This window comes from Ovis aries, chromosome 2, assembly GCF_016772045.2.
Source record: "Ovis aries strain OAR_USU_Benz2616 breed Rambouillet chromosome 2, ARS-UI_Ramb_v3.0, whole genome shotgun sequence".
NCBI lineage: Eukaryota > Metazoa > Chordata > Mammalia > Artiodactyla > Bovidae > Ovis > Ovis aries.
This window is the reverse complement of record NC_056055.1, coordinates 88,011,707-88,026,351: the sequence shown is the minus strand read 5'-3', so window position 1 is coordinate 88,026,351 and position 14,645 is coordinate 88,011,707. Positions and strand designations below refer to the sequence as shown.

The following is a 14,645-nucleotide window of genomic DNA, read 5'->3' as shown; positions in this document are numbered from 1 at the left end:
GGAGAACATAAGCAGCATATTTCATGAAGATCCAGACAGCCCAAACAATGTGCACCAGCTTCCTGATTCTGCCTTATTACCTAATCCTCTTAATTCCCCTGTATTTGGTGTTTAAAATTCTTTCACCTGCTGCCAAGGACATACACTCATATAGAAAGAACCTTTTTCAGTATGGCTTAAGATTAGCTTTTTTAATTATTTGTTTCAACTCCTGGAGAGAAAGTGAGGGTGATTGTGTAAGCCACTAAAAATCCTTTTGGCAGGATTAGGGTATACATTATAAATAAGTAAACCTAACACAGTAGCAGGTCAGGCGTCACTCATTCCTGCCTCTCGTCACATGCTTTTCCTGTAGACCACATGGCCTGAGACTGGCCCACCCACCACCTCCCTAGGGAGAGGTGCTGGTGGGATTCAGTGCTACTGCTTGAAATACTCCAGGACACTGAAAGCAAGAGTCCCAGGTGGGGGACACAGGGGAGCAGGAGCTGTGTGTGTTATTTATATGGTCTCAAAAGGAAGCATCAGTGGAAAATTCCTATTGATATTTTTAGATCTGACGCATGGTCCTGACTGCTACACTTTCATGTTTAAACAAGCAGGGAAGGGAGTGATGGATGCTATCTGCAGTACCGTGTTGGAGGTTTAGAGGGCCCATCTGATAGGCTAATGGTCATCCTGCCAGGCCCTGATCTGCCTTCTGCCCCCTTTTTGCTCTGGGAGTTCAAAAGCTGCTGACTTCAGCAGGCAGCAGATAAAAACGCAGGCTGCTTGCTGCCTGGATAGAAACACTGAGAATTACCCCCAGCTCTGCGGCCCTGTGCGCGCCACACCCACACCTTTAGCACCTCTACTTCCATTCTCTTGTTTCTCTGCATTCAACATTGTTGTTGTTTAGTCACTAAGTCATGTCCAGTTATTTGCGATCCCATGGACTGTAGCACACCAGGCTCCTCTGTCCATGGGATTCTCCAGGCAAGAATAACGGAGTGGGTTGCCATACCCTCCTCCAGGGGATCTTCCTGACCCAGGATGGAACCTGAGGATTCTTTTACCACTGAGCCAAATATATGTTGCATTCAACAGGGGAAGCCTGCAAATGCAACATAGATTTGCATAATTGGGGTCTTTTGCTATGCAGACATGGTTTCCCCTATAAAGTTCATGGATGGGAGCTGTAATTCACTCCAGTTGAAATGATCGATTCAGGAAGCTAGAGAATGTTCAGGGAAAGGAAAATGAAGTGAAGTCGCTCAGTCTTGTCTGACTCTTTGCAACGCCATGGACTGCAGCCCACTAGGCTCCTCCATCCACGGGATTTTCCTGGCAAGAGTACTGGAGCGGGTTGCCATTTCCTTCCCCAGGGGATCTTCCCGACCTAGGGATAGAAATGCTTTACCACCTGAGACACCAGGGAAGATAAACAGGAAAGGAAGTTCTTAAATCCACATGGCTGAGCAATGTATTTCTTGTTCCTGAGAGTCAGACTGTGACAGATGGGATTCTCTTATAGACCTAAAAAGTCCATAGATGAAAGCAGCTGAGATGACCCAAGAAAGCTCCTAGTGGGATCCGGAGATTCCCTCCTTGCTTTGAGGCCCGAGGACGTTATTGTCTTTTTTGTTTATTTGTTTATCTCTCTGTTTCTACAACAGACCACAGAGGCAGGTGAAGATGAAGAAGACCAGCCTCTCAGCCTGGCCTGGCCTTCTGATCCACGCAAACAAGTCACATTCCTAATTGTTCTCCCCATAGTGTTTCCTCTCTGGATTACCTTACCTGATGTTCGGAAACCTGTAAGTAAAGCTTTTTTTTTTTTTTTAATTTATTTCTTGTCAGGGGAGGAGGGGAAGCACAGCATACGACAAGAGCCTGCTCCTAAAAGGAAAGGAAGAAAGGATGACTTATACACATGCATATGTATATATGTGCTTGAAATTTCTCTGGACAGATGCACGATGATAGTGATTGTTCTGGTTAGCAAATATACATGATGAACCACCCCCCAAACTCTGTGGTGTGAGATGACAACCAGGTTATTTTGCTCGTGGATCCTGTGGATCAGGGATTCAAATGGACACACTGGGGATGGCTGGTCTCTGTTTCAGAATGTCTGTGGCCTCAGCTGGGAAGGCTTAGATGAATGGGGGCTAGAACTATCTGGTGGAGAAGGAAATGGCAACCCACTCCAATACTCTTGCCTGGAAAATCCCACGGATGGAGGAGCCTGGTGGGCTGCAGTCCATGGGGTTGCGAAGAGTCGGACATGACTGAGCAACTTCACTTTCACTTTTCACTTTCATGCGTTGGAGAAGGAAATGGCAACCCACTCCAGTGTTCTTTCTTGGAGAATCCCAGGGACAGAGGAGCCTAGTGGGCTGCCATCTGTGGGGTCACACAAAATCAGACACAACTGAAGTGACTTAGCAGCAGCAGCAGCAGAACTCTCTGGAGATTTCTGGCACCTGAGCAGAGATGATTCAACATCTGGGCTCAGTTGGGATCATGTCCTAGAGAACCTATTGTGTGGCTGGGCTTCCTCACTATATGGCGGCATCAAGTCAGATGTCTTTCATAAGAGGTCCGGGCTCCAAGAGTCAGTGTTCTTGCCACACAAGGGGAAGCTCCTTGGTCTCTGGTTAGTCTAGTCTCAGCATTCACATAGAGTCACCTCCACTGAACTCTACTAGTCAGAGCGATCATAAATCGTCTAAGGCAACAAAATTATCAGTGTCCTACAGCATATGACACCCTTGATGGCAGCAATTTCAAAGAATTTGCAACCGTGTTTTAAAACTACCGCAGTGATTGTCTCTGCAAAGGGGAAATGAAGGTCTGAGGCAGAAGGACGACTTACATTTTGTTGACTGTTCGTGTACACAAATTACTCATTCAATTCAAAAAATAATCTAAAGCAATGCATTCGTGTGGTATAAATGCCTACATGTCTGATCTGCTCCCTCCAGGATTATCATTACCATAATCAATATTATTATCTTCCACGATTGTGTACTGGGTGCTATGAACACAGTACCATCTTATAATCAGCAAAGTACAGTCTGAATGTAGATCAGCTTAAAAGAACATCCCCTGCCGTGTTGTCAAACTGGGTTCTTGGGCCACTGCCTCAAAAGGTGAAAGAACTAATGACAAATAAAGAAATAAAGAGAAACAGCTCTGCTTTTTTATTATGGGCCTTCACACATGTACTCATTCAACAAAAGTATATATCTACTAATTTTATATATATATAGGCATAAGTAGAAAGAAACTTAGGCAAAAGGAGTTAACTAGCTCACACCTGGTCACTTCCTAGGGCGTGGAGCTGAGATTCACCCCCAGGCCCATGTGACCACACAGCTTGGGCTCTTCCTCACATTTCTTGGTGCCAGAAGGTGAAAATACGAAAACATTTCTAAAAGCATTTGGAATAGAATACTGCAATAACATCCAGCATAATTTAGCATCCTTCTTCAAAAGCCCCACGATGATCCCACTTTCCTCATTTGAAAAAGACTGGAGAAACATCCTGTCTCATTACTCTGTTCTGACCCAGAAATAAGCCAACCTGACAGAGAGCCTTGTCTTATCAAGTACAGGCCAGGAATGACCCCTCACGTAGAGGCCCCTGGCATTAGACGTTTGCTAGGAAAGGGTGAATGTGGCGGGTGTGGCTCATTTAAAGCACTATCTAGGTTTCTTTGTTCAAGATGCTGTTACAGAGCATCTGCTCTATACAAAGGCCTGGCTTCCTGGAAACCTGCAGCCAAATAGCTGGAATGCATTCAGTTTCTTCTTGGCTCCCATCACAAGGACATTTCTGAGATGTACATGCTCACATGCGCTCACTCACTCATTCCTCTCTCTCCCCCTCTCTCTCTGTCACCACTGCTCTGCTGTTTAGCTCGATGCTTTTGCTTAGCTCAGGGAGGAAAATGAGGGAGACAGACAGGGTTTTCTAAATCCCCACAGCAGGTCTAGTGTGATATGGCCCAGGGCAGAAGGGCCTGGTTCACTAATAAGACTGATCAATGTTATAGAGTAAATAACCAACATGGACCTATGGTACAGCACAGAGACCTAGACTCAGTGTCTTATAATAACCTGTAAGGGAAAAGAATCTGAAGAATATATCCATATAGTGTGTGTATATATATATAGGACTGAATCACTGTACTGTACACTTGAAACATGATATTGTAAATCAATTCTACATCAATTTTTAAATTTAATAATAATTTTAAAATAACTTTTAAAGAAAAAAGTGATCAATGTCAGTGTACAACCGCTGGAGCCATCAGAAGGACATGCAGGAGTGGGAGGAGGTTGCCAGCGACTCACGGTCCTGCAACCTCAGGGCTGGGTGGGCCTCAGAGCAAAAGCTGGCAGAGTTACTCATTCCCTCTGTGATCCAAGTCAAGGAAGCTGTTAGGGAAGATCAGTGTTCTCAACCAGGGACTCCTGGATCACAAACAGGACTCCACCATGGCTATAGTTAGACCTGCCCTGGCCGATGCCGTAATCCCCAGGGTGCAAAGCAAGCAGATGCAGCTGAGCAGGATGCTCCCCATGCGGTGCTGCTGACAGGTCATTCGCTGAGCAGTACCCCACGGGAGCCAGCCCCCACAGCACATGCTGGGGTAGCCGGTGCGATTTTCCCTCACTGTACCCCTGAGGGCCATTGCTGTGTGGACTGGGTTTTCTTCTGTCTTTTTCTGAGTATACCATGTGCTGTTCCAAGCAGAAATGAGGCTCTTAGATAGAACCTTGGGTGTTTGTAGATTTCCTCAGCAAATCTCTATTGAACACATATTATATGCCAGGCATCAGGCTTTATGCCCTAAAAGAGACATAAAGTCACATCAGTCACAACTCCTCTTTTTTTTTTTTTTTTTCAAATGTTTTGGCCACACCACACTGGCATGTGGGGTCTTAGTTTCCCAACCAGGGATCAAACTCACATCCCCTGCATTGGAAGTGCAGTCTTAACCACTGGGCCTCCAGGGAAGTCCCACAATTCCTATTTTTAAGTTGCTCTAAACTCAGTAAAGGAACAAAGCACGTCCCTATAGAACAAAAGGGCAAGATTGTACAGCCTTACTAGTGAGAGCAACTAGACTCAAACGCAGGTCTCCTGACTCTGGAGCATTCTCATGCTACCATGTTGATTTTAGTGGTTTTTCCCACATGACACACGCATTGTGCAATCATGGGAAAGTCACATCTCAAATCTCAACCTCATATTTCCTCCTTTGTGAAATACAGCAGTGGAGGAAGATCTCTAGATTTCTGGCCAACTGTAACATTCTGCGATTCAGGAAAACATAGATAACCATCGATGCAATAGCCCCAGTTTACTCTCGGAGCATACTTGCTTGAGTTACATGGTCATTCTCTACATATATGGAATGCCAAACAAAAAAAGCATGCTGGTTGGTACAAAGGCCAGTAAGCAGCTTCTTGCCCATGCTCAGCTCAGGAGAGTTTCATTAGGTTTGATCTTGCATAAGTTAGCTTTTGTTGTATAACATCCCAAAACTTAGTGACTTAAAACAACAAGTATTCTTTTAGCCCATAATCCTCCGAGTTGGCAACGCCGCTGAGGCTAGGCCTGACAGTTCTACTGCTCACTTACACAGCTGGAGGCTGGTATGTCAGCTGGAACACCTTGCTTCTGTTCCGCATGGTCTTCTGTCCTTGAGCAGTCTAGCCTGGGCTTATGCACATGACGGCTAAGTTCCAAGAGCAGTGAGAATGAAAGCCACAAAGCCACAAAGATCTAGTTTAGCGTCTGCATGCTGTCATTTCTACCACATGCTCTTGGTCAGAGCAAGGCCTAAGGCCAGCCCAGATTCAAAGGCTTGGGAAACAGACCTCATCTCTCCATGGGAGGAATTGTAATGTGATGTGGCCATTTTTTTCAGTCTGCCACTGTCCTCATGTCCTGCCACAGGGCCTCTTGAAAAATTACCCAAGGAGAGAAAAGACACTTGCTGCTCCTCAGAGCCTGGTAGCTCTGCCTCCTGAGTTGTTTTTGACTTACCCATGGAGATGAACATCCCAAACCTTGACAATAGTTACAATGAAAACAGGATTTTTTTTAATGTATACACATCTAGTTTCAGAGTAAATTGTACCCCTACTTGTTTTTATTTCCACTTCATTTATATGCAAATTGTATGACAGTGTTTGCTGAATTATGCATACTTTCAGCTCAGATAATTAGTGTGGGTTTCACATTTAGTTTTCTTAAATTAGTGGCTTTGTTTTAAAAGTCCAGGAACTGAACTGCAACCTTAATGTCTTTGATGAAAATTGAAAATAATAAAGGAAACAAAGACCCCCCAAAGTTACATTTTCTCATGGCCTAGGATGGGTGTTCTTCCAAAACAGGAATGCATGAGATATCAAAACATGACCCATCAGATCTAGGAAGGTACTTAGAACTCACCCAGGATTTTGCAGTTTCTGTCATGCATTAGTCCATTCACCAAGTATTTATTATGTGTCTGCTATGAACCAAGGATGGTTCTAGCAAGGATGGAGTGATTGAGACCCTGAGAGTTTGAGTGACCTGTCCAAGCAAGACCAGCTAATAAGAAGCAAAGCCAAGACTCTAGGCCAGATGTCTGTGATCATTTTCACCTCCCTGAGTTTCAGTTTTTTCATCTCTTAAAAATCAAATTGAGGTTAATATTGTCTAATAACAACTCCCAGTACTATCTGAGCACTTGTTCCATGCACAGAGTTTGCTAGACATTCCATGTGCATGAAATCCTCAGTACAACTAGATATTGTTATTCCCCTCATTTTACAGAAACCGAGACATAGAGAGATGAAATAATTTGTCTCAGGGCACATTGCTGGTAATTGATGAGCAAGGATTACTACTGGTCATAGTGATCCAGAGACCATACTTTCAATCTTTAACAGGATTGCTTTGAAGAACTTTGTTAAACATGTATGCCCCGGAGCCTTGCACAGAGGAGATGCTCGGAGAATATTTTTTTAATTTAAATAAGTAGATGGCCAATTTGTGCCACCAGCTAATGTCCAGCAATGTTTTCTAAGCCAAGAAAGTATCATTCTGATGTACTAAAAACTTCTAATGAGAACATTAGCTATCAATTATACAAGTAAACCATTACATTGGGAACAAAATGGACACATGTGCCGGCCAGCACATGGACACAATTTGCTTTCTGCTAATTGGTGTGAGGCCCATCCCAGCAGATGTCAGAATAAGCCACCATTACTAACCATAAATTGACACATCAGACCTTGGCTTGAAGAGCTCTGTCTTCCTTGCAATGAGTGTTAAGTGTTAGTTGCTCAGTTGTGTCCAACTCTGTGTGACCCTGTGGACTGCAGCCTGCCAGTCCAATCTCTGCCCAAGGGATTCTCCAGGCAAGAACACTGGAGTGGGTTTCCATTCCCTTCTCCAGGGGATCTTCCCAACCCAGGGATCGAACCCAGGTCTCCAGCATTGCAGGCAGATTCTTTTACCCACTGAGCCACCAGGGAAGCCTTCCAATGAGACTGGTAACTAAATAACTGTACAGGTTCTACTGGGCAGTGAGAACTGGAATGAGACCATAGAGTCCAAAGAAGGGGACTAATCCAGAAAAAAATGAAAGAAGGAATTACCTGGGCTGTGAAATTGGAAATGATAAGGTACTTTGATGGTCCAGAAACACTTAACCAAACTGCTGATGCATGAAAAGTTGATGCTTCCAAAGAAAGAACTGTATGGGAGGCTGGGTGAGGCAGATGGTCGTACAGCTGGAATGCTAGTCTGTATTTCCCTGATGTTCTTTATTTTCTGACATTCAGAGCACAAGCTAGTATTATGATGATAATGATCATTAAGTGTCTAAAGCTGGGTATATTTTCAGCATTATTGGCCCTGTCTTTTCTTCAGGAATGAGTATAACCTGGATTCCTAACATCTAAGAATATGTGCTATATAGAGTCAGACAGACCTAGATTTAAATTTCATGTCTAGTTCAAGATCTAGGTACAGAGTAGGTGCCCAGACTTTTCCTAACCCTAGTTAAGGATGAAGACCTGAAATTTTACAAAGAAAAATTATTTTTAATTTTTTTTTCAATGAGCCCCTAATCCAACACTAGGTACATTTATATGTCCAATAATTACTAGTTAGCTTCTTGATTAAGACTTGTAAAAGATGATGCTGTGAAAGTGCTGCATTCAATATGCCAGCAAATTTGGAAAACTCAGCAGTGGCCACAGGCCTGGAAAAGGTCAGTTTTCATTCCAATCCCAAAGAAAGGCAATGTCAAAGAATGCTCAGACTACCGCACAATTGCACTCATCTCACATGCTGGTAAAGTAATGCTTAAAATTCTCCAAGCCAGGCTTCAGCAATATGTGAACCATGAACTTCCAGATGTGCAAGCTGGCTTTAGAAAAGGCAGAGGAACCAGAAATCAAACTACCAGCATCTGCTGGATCATCGAAAAAGCAAGGAATTCCAGAAAAACATCTCTTTCTGCTTTATTGACTATACCAAAGCCTTTGACTGTGTGGATCACAATAAACTGTGGAAAATTCTGAAAGAGATGGGAATACCAGACCACCTGATCTGCCTCTTGAGAAACCTGTATGCAGGTCAGGAAGCAACAGTTAGAACTGGACATGGAACAACAGACTGGTTCCAAATAGGAAAAGGAGTATGTCAAGGCTGTATATTGTCACCCTGCTTATTTAACTTTATGCAGAGTACATCATGAGAAACGCTGGGCTGGATGAAGCACAAGCTGGAATCAAGATTGCCGGGAGAACTATCGATAACCTCAGATATGCAGATGACACCACCCTTATGGCAGAAAAGTGAAGAAGAACTAAAGAACCTCTTGATGAAAGTGAAAGAGGAGAGTGAAAAAGTTGGCATAAAGCTTAATATTCAGAAGACTAAGATCATGGCATCTGGTCCCATCACTTCATGGCAAATAGATGGGGAAACAGTGGCTGACTTTATTTTGGGGGGCTCCAAAATCACTGCAGATGGTGATTGCAGCCATGAAATTAAGACGCTTACTCCTTGGAAGGAAAGTTATGACCAACCTAGACAGCATATTAAAACTGAGACATAACTTTGTCAACAAAAGTCCATCTAGTCAAGGCTATGGTTTTTCCAGTAGTCATGTATAGATGTGAGAGTTGGACTATAAAGATTTATAAAGCTGAGTGCTTTATAAATAAAGAATTGATACTTTTGAACTGTGGTGTTGGAGAAGATTTTTGAGAGTCCCTTGGGACTGCAAGGAGCTCCAACCAGTCCATCCTAAAGGAGATCAGTCCTGGATGTTCATTGAAGGACTGATGTTGAAGCTGAAACTCCAATACTTTGGCCACCTGATGCGAAGAGCTGCTCATTTGAAAAGACCCTGATGCTGGGAAAGATTGAGGGCAGGAGGAGAAGGGGACGACAGAGGATGAGGTGATTGGATGGCATCACTGACTCAACAGACATGAGTTTTGGTGAACTCCGTGAGTTGGCGATGGACAGGGAGGCCTGGCGTGCTGAGGTTCATGGGGTCGTGAAAAGTCAGACACAACTGAGCGACTGAACTGAGCTGAGATGAACTGAACTGAAGCATCAAGTTTTGTATTAGAGAGGTTTCCACTAATACATTGATTTGAACTTGGCTCCTTTAAATCTTTAATCCAATTATTTATTTTCTGCCTCTTGACCGAAAATGTTTTATGGTTCAGGGATATTTTTTGGATGAGAAATATGTTGAAATAATTTGATTCTGACTTGTGACACGATATCAATGAACAGATATGCAACTGTACAAAAACTTAAATAATAATAATATTTACATACTTAGTATGTTAACTAACCTGGAAAGGGACAGTCTATGAAATGAGGACTCTCCCAGGATATCCAGTCCATGTGCCATGTTACAAAGTGTGGAGATGATACTCCGTATCCTCCCAGGGTGTTCAGAATCAAGCCAGAGACAGGCTGCTGCTCAAACCACACTTGTGGTCCCACATCACAAGAGGGGCCTTCTCTTCCCTGTGGCACAGCGTGGCCGTGGGAGATGAAACGCTCATTACACCTGGGTCCTGAAACAGTGACTTGTGACCAGAGGAAAAGAATGGAGACTCTAATCAGCTAAATGCCTTGCATGGGAAAACTTGGCACTGGCGATTCCAAGGCTCAGAGAATCCCATCTCCAGCTGGAGCTGCACTCCTTGCTTTAAAGGAATTCGCTGTTTGGACTTTTATGGTGGTCCAGTGGCTAAGTCTGTGCTCCCAGTGCAGGAGGCCCAGGTTTGGTCCCTGGTCTGGGCTCAGATGATAAAGTATCCGCCTGCAATACAGGAGACCCAGGTTCAGTCCCTGGGTCAGGAAGATCCCCTGGAGAAGGGGAATGGCTACCCACTCCAGTATTCTTGCCTGGACAGAGAAGCCTGGCAGACTACAGTCCACAGGGTCACAAAGAGTCAAACACAGCTGAGCAACTAACAGGGAACAAAGAACCTACGTGCTACAACTAAAGATCCTGCGTGCCACAACTCAGACCCAGGGCAGCCAAATAAATAAATATATAAACACATTTCTTTAAAAAAGGAATCTGCTTTCAAAGTAACTGTCTCAACCTCCACTTTGAAAATTGATTACTTTTTTCCCATAACCCATTATATAGTACTCAGCTCCTCAGAAAGAGTCTGAGTCTGAAATGTGAAAATATTTCAGCCAAATGTTTCAGGGGAAACATTTAAGAATAAGGTTGTGGCTGCTTACTGGGGTCTGATGGTTTTCCCCAGTTGAATCAACCCCACTGGTCTTACAGACATCCATACTAACGAGTGGCCCAAGAAAAGCCACAGCCATTGAAAGAAAGAAAATGATTATTGTGAAATTTAACAGAACCGTGTAAATGATAATGAAAACATGTATTAAAAACTTGAAATTAGTAGAGAGAACACAAGCCTGTTTGGAGCGATAAAACTGCGTTCGTCATTATTGATATTCAAAAGATTACCGTATACAGGTTTATCTTTTGCTTTTAATGAAGCTCTCAAAAGCTGTGGCAGAAGTGTTCTGTGTGACTGCCCAAGGTCAGCCCTTCAGACAAGTGAGATAGCATTCATTCAAGTCAACTACATTCATTTCTCTGGGCAGAATTGGACGGTATTATCAAAGCAAAAACTAAGATTGTCTCTAAAAGTGGAAAGCTTTGAAATAAAAAGTGTTTGGCAATAATAAGTGACTCTCTAAGAATATTATGCTTTCTGAGCATGTTTTAAAGGATCCCAATCTGCAAAAAGAGCATCAGTAAGACACCACTACCATCCAATGCAAGGATGGATTTCCCTGTAGTGGGATCGATAAGAAACATTGCATTTTGCGTATCTGATTTGGGTTGACGTTTGAAAGAAATTTGAAAAGTGCTCATCCTGTAAGCCTGAGATTGCACGAAGCCTAGGGCTAAAAGCCCAATTCCGTAGTTGGACATTACGTAGTTAAAGGTAGAGAACAGGAAAGAAAACATTCCCAAGAGTGTCTACTCTGCGACTCCCGAAGAAGCAGCACGAGTGGGCATCTGCTCCTTTATGGCTCCAGTATCTGAGGGACTGGCCATCCTCGGGAACCTGTGTTAATTGTGGTGATAGCTTCTTCTCTGTGGCTTTTCCTCATAATTCGTGGGGCTGTAAAATGAGCCCATTTGTTTTTGAAACTATTGAGCTTTCTTGTTAAATGTAATGAATCCCATAGGCTTTCTGGCAGATGGATTATTATTAGGATACATGAGTCAAAGCAATAGAGACTGATTCTCATGAACTTGAAAAGGAGATAGAAAAGGGAGCAGGTGAAGGAGGGGGGATGTGGAGTACCGAGGGGTTGAAGGCAAGGTTGAGAAGCCAAGCCTTGGGAAAGGGCAGGAACAGAGAGCATCTGAGCACCCAGCAGTAGGAACAGACCTTCTCTGCAAAAGACTGCCTTCTCAGGTGGGACGAACTGAGAGTTACATTAACACATATACATCACCATATGTAAAACAGATAGCTAGTGGGAAGCTGCTGTATAACACAGGCAGCTCAGCCCGGTGCTCTGTGACAACCTAGAGGGGTAGAATGGGGGAGAAGTTCAAGAGGGAGGAGATATATGTATACTGACAGCTGATTTATGTTGTTGTATGGCAGAAACCAACAACACTGTAACACAGTACCATCCAATTAAAAATAAATTTAAAAAAAAAAGACTTCCCATCTCAGCAGCCAGTTTTATGATGGCTTGGCTTCAACCAATTTCACATTCCCGAGAGAAATCTTAATGTCCCAGCTCGACCAAGGGTTACTGATGGGGCTTCCCTAGTGCCTCAGATGGTAAAGAATCTGCCTGCAATGCAGGAGACCTGGGTTCGATCCCTGGGTCGGGAAGGTCCCCTGGAGAAGGGAATGGCAATCCACTCTAGTATCCTTGCCTGGAGAATCCTCTAGACAGAGGAGCCTGGCAAGCTTCAGTCCATGGGGGTTGCAAAGAGTTGGAGATGACTGAGAACTAACACTTTCACTTTTCACCAGGATGACAGATCACCTCGGTTAGTACTCACACTCTCCCCTCTTCCTGGTTCTCTTGCAGTCATCAAGGAAGTTTTTTCCCATCACGTTTTTCGGCTCCATCTCCTGGATCGCCGTCTTCTCTTACTTGATGGTCTGGTGGGCACATCAGGTAAGACCTTGAGAAGTACACACATCTGCCTGGCTTTTCTCTTGGTTGCCAGGTGGCTCATCAGTGTGTTTGCTTTCTGAAACTGGCACAACGGTATAGCAGCTGACATACATATTCCAGGACTAGAGGAATTTACTCCACTTAACTTTCCCGCATCTCCTGGCCTTTCTCTGTAGGGTGGAATCAAGTTGGCATAGCCCCAGACAGCTGTGTGGAGGAAACGCAAGCCTGTCCACAACTTGCCCTCTGCAGCCTGAAACCAGGCCAGCCTGGGCCTGGAGGAATGTCAGGGTTTTGCCTAGCTCTGCGGCACTTCCTTTCACTTGGACACCCACTCACCTCACGTTCTCATCAAACTGGCTCTTAGGAAAAGACGTGGAGACAAAATGGTCTCTTCCTTGAGCCTGAATTTACAAAAAACAATGATGTATTTCACTTTTACTACTTCTAACTCAATGCCAATTGTAACGCCATCACCAGAATAAACTCTCAGGAATTGTTTGTTGTAACACATGAAAGGAAAAATGAGATGCAAAGGTCTTGTGTTCAGTCTTCGGTTCTCAGAGGTACTAACAGTTACCATTATTGACTGCATGGGTACTACCTGAATATGGACAATTCACCTCCCTTTGTCCTTCTACATGGGTATAAATCCTGTGGGGGAGGTAAGATTATTATCCGCAGTTTACAGATTAAAGAGTTAAGCTTACAGCTAATTAAAGTTGTTTACAAATAATCATAAGATACCACTTCACAACCATTAGGACAACTACAACCAAAAAGACAGACAATACCATTTATTGATGAGGGTGTGGAGAAACAGGATTGCATATATTTGTCAAAACTCACAAAACCATATGCTTTTTTTAAAAGGGTGAATTTTCCTGTATGGAAATTATACCTTAATTGTTTTTAGAAAGAACATATGGCATCACTAACAAAATCCACTGAAAATATTGGCTGATAAACCAAGCATTATTCCTACAACGTATTTCATATTATTCCTATCACAGTTATTTGACTGACAATGACTTCAGATTACTCTTCCTCAATATTTCCAAAAATCACTAGCCCCGTGAAGACATTCTCTTTGCCCCCAAGTCATTATTTTCTACATTCACGGAGAGACGTTTGCTAACAATATCCAACAGAAATCACCGCAGAAGTTTCAATCCCTGGGTCGAGAAGATCCCCTGGAGAAAGAAACAGTAACCCACTCCAGTATTCTCACCTGGGAAATCCCATGGACAGAGGAGCCTGGCGGGCTACAGTCCGCCAGGTCGCAAAGAGTCGGACACGACTGAGTATACCTGTTAAAAAAAGTTAAAAAGCTGTTTCTCAGCCTCCAGATTTCCAGGCTATGAATGTTTGCCATTTATAACATATATCATGGCCTTCCATAATAATTACATGTACAGATAAAGAAAAAAAAAAGTGATTTTTTTTCACTTACTGGAATATATTGTGCCTAGATATTTTTCTTTAGCCTTCCTCAAAAATATCATCCTACAAGCTTCCATCTTTTTCTTTACTTTTTAATGATTATCTTAATTCCACAATCTTATTCTCTTTTCATTCTCTTGTAGAAAAATACAAGCACAATCCCTGGAACAATTACAAATATCAAAAAAAAAAAAAAAGCCCAGAAATATAGAATGCACAAAGAGAAGCCTTATTTGCCAATAATGAATGAGACATTTCTCTTTCTTTTCACCAAAGAAATGCTTTTCTCTTTCAAAACATCCAGACAGCTGATCAAATAGCAGATTCTGTTATAAGTCTGTAGCACTAATTCTATCATTTGCACCTTTGACCTATAAAAGCTATAAATGATAGGAAGTGCACCATTTAGTGCTCAACTATTTGTTATGCACAGTTTTGCCAATAATAGCTGGTTCCCACTAGCTTAAAAGCATAGTTGGGAGCTGTTTTT

General features: G+C 43.1%; 1 protein-coding gene across 4 annotated transcripts in view; it reads left to right on the top strand.

Moving 5' to 3' along the window:
- The window catches only part of SLC24A2 (solute carrier family 24 member 2), a 287,824-nt gene that overhangs the window by 259,747 nt on the left and 13,432 nt on the right, over positions 1–14,645 (top strand). For all 4 annotated transcript variants that reach the window (XM_042243477.2, XM_015093243.4, XM_042243475.2 and 1 more), the window contains 2 exons: positions 1,656–1,796; positions 12,623–12,712. In XM_042243477.2, coding sequence (XP_042099411.1) covers positions 1,656–1,796; positions 12,623–12,712 — 231 coding nt within the window. The remainder of the gene's footprint in view (positions 1–1,655; positions 1,797–12,622; positions 12,713–14,645) is intronic.